Genomic DNA, 3,876 nt, shown 5'->3' with positions numbered 1-3,876 from the left:
AAGCTAAGGCTCAGAGAGGGCAGCCAGTTTGCCTGAGGCTACACTCAGCTGAAACAGCGAGCAAAGGAGAGACCTCAGGCCAGTGAGACGGCTCGGTGGTTTAAGGTACTTACTGGCAAGCCTGAAGACCTGAGTTCAGTTCCCAGGACCCACATGATGGAAGGAGAGACCTGCGAAGGTCAGAGAACCTTGTGAGTGCAAGTTGTGGCATACAGACACACAGTAAACAAGTGAATAAAATATAATTTGAGGCGGGGGGGGGGGGGGGACAGGGCAGTGGCAGGGACAGAGGAAGAGTGGTCAGGTGAGCTGGGCTTCCAGGTTAGGGCCTTGGCAGTCAGAGTCTTGGTCATCCTAGAGGCAAGCTGGGCTGAGACCTGAGGAGGGGCTGAGGGACAGGGTTCAGCATCCCCAGGGAACAGGAAGTGTGGGGATCATGGTGGGCTACGGACTTCACCCTGCCAAGGCCATCCCTCCCAGAGGCTGGAAAGAACAGTCACCAGTGGTGGCCGAGGGAGGGCCCGACAGTGGAGCCCCAGTATCCCACTTTATAGCCAGGCCTGGCTGGGTGGCCCTGGGGATGTCACCACGCCTCTCTGGGCCCTGATCCCTTTCTGGCCCAGAGGCTGCTGGGAAGGCCAGAAAGCCGCAGGCAGGGCAAGAGTGTCTTATCCTTTCCCTCCCTGCCCCCCACCCCCAAGGGCACCGGGAGATGTCATTTCTCCAGCTCTTGGGGGCGGAGGTCACCCCAGCTCAGCAGATAACACCGAAGGTTGAGCAACGCCCGGCTGGCTTGCTGGGGCCAGGGCTGGGGTCAATGGGTCGGGGGTCAGCCCCAGACAGGCTGGCAGCTCCTGCCTGAGTGGCCTGGCTGGGAGTGGCATAAGAGTGGGCCCCAAGAGCTGCCCTGGGCCTCCTCAAAAGGGTCCCACCAAAGTGGAGGCTGGTGGTCCTGGGGCCCGGTTAAGTGCACGAAGAACTCTCTTCTTCTCCAGCTTGCGGGGTGACCGTTAGGTCCCTATGGCTGGAGTTTGGTCTAGCAGGATCCCACCTCAACCACCTGAGAAGTCTGCAGCCTCTGGTCAGGGCTGTGCAGGTCTTAGGGAGGCAAGCGCGCCCCTGGTACGCGGGGTCCATTTCTCTGACACCCCAACACCACTACTTCTAACACCACCAACAACCTCCACGGAGGAAGCTAAGAAGTGAAGTGACTCATGCACAGACACAAAGTGACAGAACCCCCACCCCTGGCTACCTTCGCAAAGCAGCGCGGCGGGGAGCGGTGTAGGCAGGTGCAGTGGGCGGGCCATACTTAGGATGGAGGGTTGGGAGGCCAGGACAGCAGGCATCCCGGCGTTGGGCGAGTACCGGGTGGAGAGTTCTGCTTCCCAGGAGTTGGGGGCCGAGAGACGTGGGCAGCACCTTGGGGCGGGGCGCATGCACTGGGTGGAAAGCTACTTCCCGGGAGTTGGGAGCCCAGGACAGCGGGCAGGATTCAGGGGCTGGGGTCGAGCACCGGGTGGACCGTTCTGCGCTTCCCAAAAGTTGGGGGCCCGGGACAGCGGTCAGGAGCGGGGGACCAGCCACTGCGTCCTCCAGCAGGGGGCGGGCGCCGGCCGCGCTCCTCCGTGTCCCCGAGGGGGCAGGAAGGGGGCGGGCCCGCGTCTCCCGCGTCCGGGGCGATCGCGGGGCTGGCAGGGCGCCCAGGACACCGCTCAGTACCCGGCGCGCGGACCCCCGCCGCGCCCCTCGCCCCGCTCCCCGCCGCGCCCTCTCGCGCTCCCGTGGCCAGGCAATGACGCGCACCGGCCGGGCGGCGGGGCGGGAGGGACCGGGGCGGCCCCGAAGTGACGCAGCTAGCCCCGTTGCCAGGCGCCGCCTTATAAACCTCCCGCTCGGCCGCCGCCGCGCCGAGTCCGAGCCGCGCACGGGACCGGGACGCAGCGGAGCCCGCGGGCCCCGCGTTCATGCACCGCCTGCTGGCCTGGGACGCAGCATGCCTCCCGCCGCCGCCCGCCGCCTTTAGACCCATGGAAGTGGCCAACTTCTACTACGAGCCTGACTGCCTGGCCTACGGGGCGAAGGCGGCCCGCGCCGCGCCGCGCGCCCCCGCCGCCGAGCCGGCCATCGGCGAGCACGAGCGCGCCATCGACTTCAGCCCCTACCTGGAGCCGCTCGCGCCCGCCGCGGACTTCGCCGCGCCCGCGCCCGCGCCCGCGCACCACGACTTCCTTTCCGACCTCTTCGCCGACGACTACGGCGCCAAGCCGGCCAAGAAGCCGGCCGACTACGGTTACGTGAGCCTCGGTCGCGCGGGAGCCAAGGCCCCGCCGCCCGCCTGCTTCCCGCCACCGCCGCCGGCCGCGCTCAAGGCGGAGCCGGGCTTCGAACCCGCGGACTGCAAGCGCGCGGACGACGCGCCAGCCATGGCGGCAGGCTTCCCGTTCGCCCTGCGCGCCTACCTGGGCTACCAGGCGACGCCGAGCGGTAGCAGCGGCAGCCTGTCCACGTCGTCGTCGTCCAGCCCTCCCGGCACGCCGAGCCCCGCCGACGCCAAGGCCGCGCCCGCCGGCTGCTTCGCGGGGCCGCCGGCCGCGCCCTCCAAGGCCAAGGCCAAGAAGGCGGTGGACAAGTTGAGCGACGAATACAAGATGCGGCGCGAGCGCAACAACATCGCGGTGCGCAAGAGTCGCGACAAGGCCAAGATGCGCAACCTGGAGACGCAGCACAAGGTGCTGGAGCTGACGGCGGAGAACGAGCGGCTGCAGAAGAAGGTGGAGCAGCTGTCGCGAGAGCTCAGCACGCTGCGGAACTTGTTCAAGCAGCTGCCCGAGCCGCTGCTGGCCTCGGCGGGCCACTGCTAGCGCGGTGGGGGTGCCGTGGGGGTGCCGCGGCCCCCGTGGGCACCGTGCGCCCTGACCCGCGCCCCCGAGCGCGCCGAGGGCCCCGAGCGTGCACCGCGCGCACCTGCACCTGCACCGAAGGGGCACCGTGGGCACCGCGCGCACGCACGCACGCACGCACCTGCACCGCGCACCGGGTTTCAGGACTTGATGCAATCCGGATCAAACGTGGCTAAGCGCGTGTGGACACGGGACTGACGCAACACACGTGTAACTGTCAGCCGGGCCCTGAGTAATCACTTAAAGATGTTCCTGCGGGGTTGTTGCTGTTGATGTTTTTGGTTTTTTTGTTTTTGTTTTTTGTTTTTGGTCTTATTATTTTTTTTGTATTATAAAAAAGTTCTATTTCTATGAGAAAAGAGGCGTATGTATATTTTGAGAACCTTTTCCGTTTCGAGCATTAAAGTGAAGACATTTTAATAAACTTTTTTGGAGAATGTTTAAAAGCCTTTTGGGGGCAGTAGTTGGCTTTTGAAAATTTTTTCTTTCCTCCTGACTTTGGATTTATGCGAGATTTTGTTTTTGTGTTTCTGGTGTGTAGGGGGCAGCGAGTTATTTTTGGTTTGTGTGTGGTGGTGGGTGGGGGTGTCCCATCTGGGTTTTTCTCTTCCCCTGGCAGATGGGGTGCCAGCCCCTCCCCCCAGGAGAGGGAGCAGAGTGCTGGGTCAGGAATTCAGGGTGACTCAGCACCCCTGGGTGCTAGGGACCTTGCTGGAAACTCTTCTTGAGATGGGACTGGCCTTTGGGCTTGGTTCTGAGTGTCAGGCTTGTGTCAGGCAGACAGTGACTCTATAGGACGGGCTGGTCCAGACGGCCCTGTCAGGCAGGTGCTTTGGTAAGTACCTTGTACAAAGTACTGTGTGTTTGATGGTGCACAGGGACCTGGCATGTCTGTTCTCTGTGTCCTCAATGTAGCTGGAGGAGAGCCTGGGGCCAAGTGGAGGGTGAAGGGGACAGTTCCTACTCTGGTCTT

The 3,876-nt window shown here is 63.9% G+C and overlaps 1 protein-coding gene across 1 annotated transcript; it reads left to right on the top strand.

Annotated features, from left to right (window-relative positions):
* The first annotated feature begins 1,697 nt into the window (after positions 1–1,697).
* CEBPB (CCAAT enhancer binding protein beta) lies at positions 1,698–3,352 on the top strand. The gene has a single exon (XM_084775323.1). The coding sequence runs from the start codon at positions 1,968–1,970 to the stop codon at positions 2,862–2,864; it is 897 nt and encodes a 298-aa protein (XP_084631449.1). The 5' UTR covers positions 1,698–1,967; the 3' UTR covers positions 2,865–3,352.
* The last annotated feature ends 524 nt before the right edge of the window (positions 3,353–3,876 follow it).

Source organism: Acomys minous (assembly GCF_964271855.1).
Source record: "Acomys minous genome assembly, chromosome: 3".
NCBI lineage: Eukaryota > Metazoa > Chordata > Mammalia > Rodentia > Muridae > Acomys > Acomys minous.
Note: the sequence above shows the minus strand (reverse complement) of the source record. Positions and strands in the feature narration are given on the sequence as shown.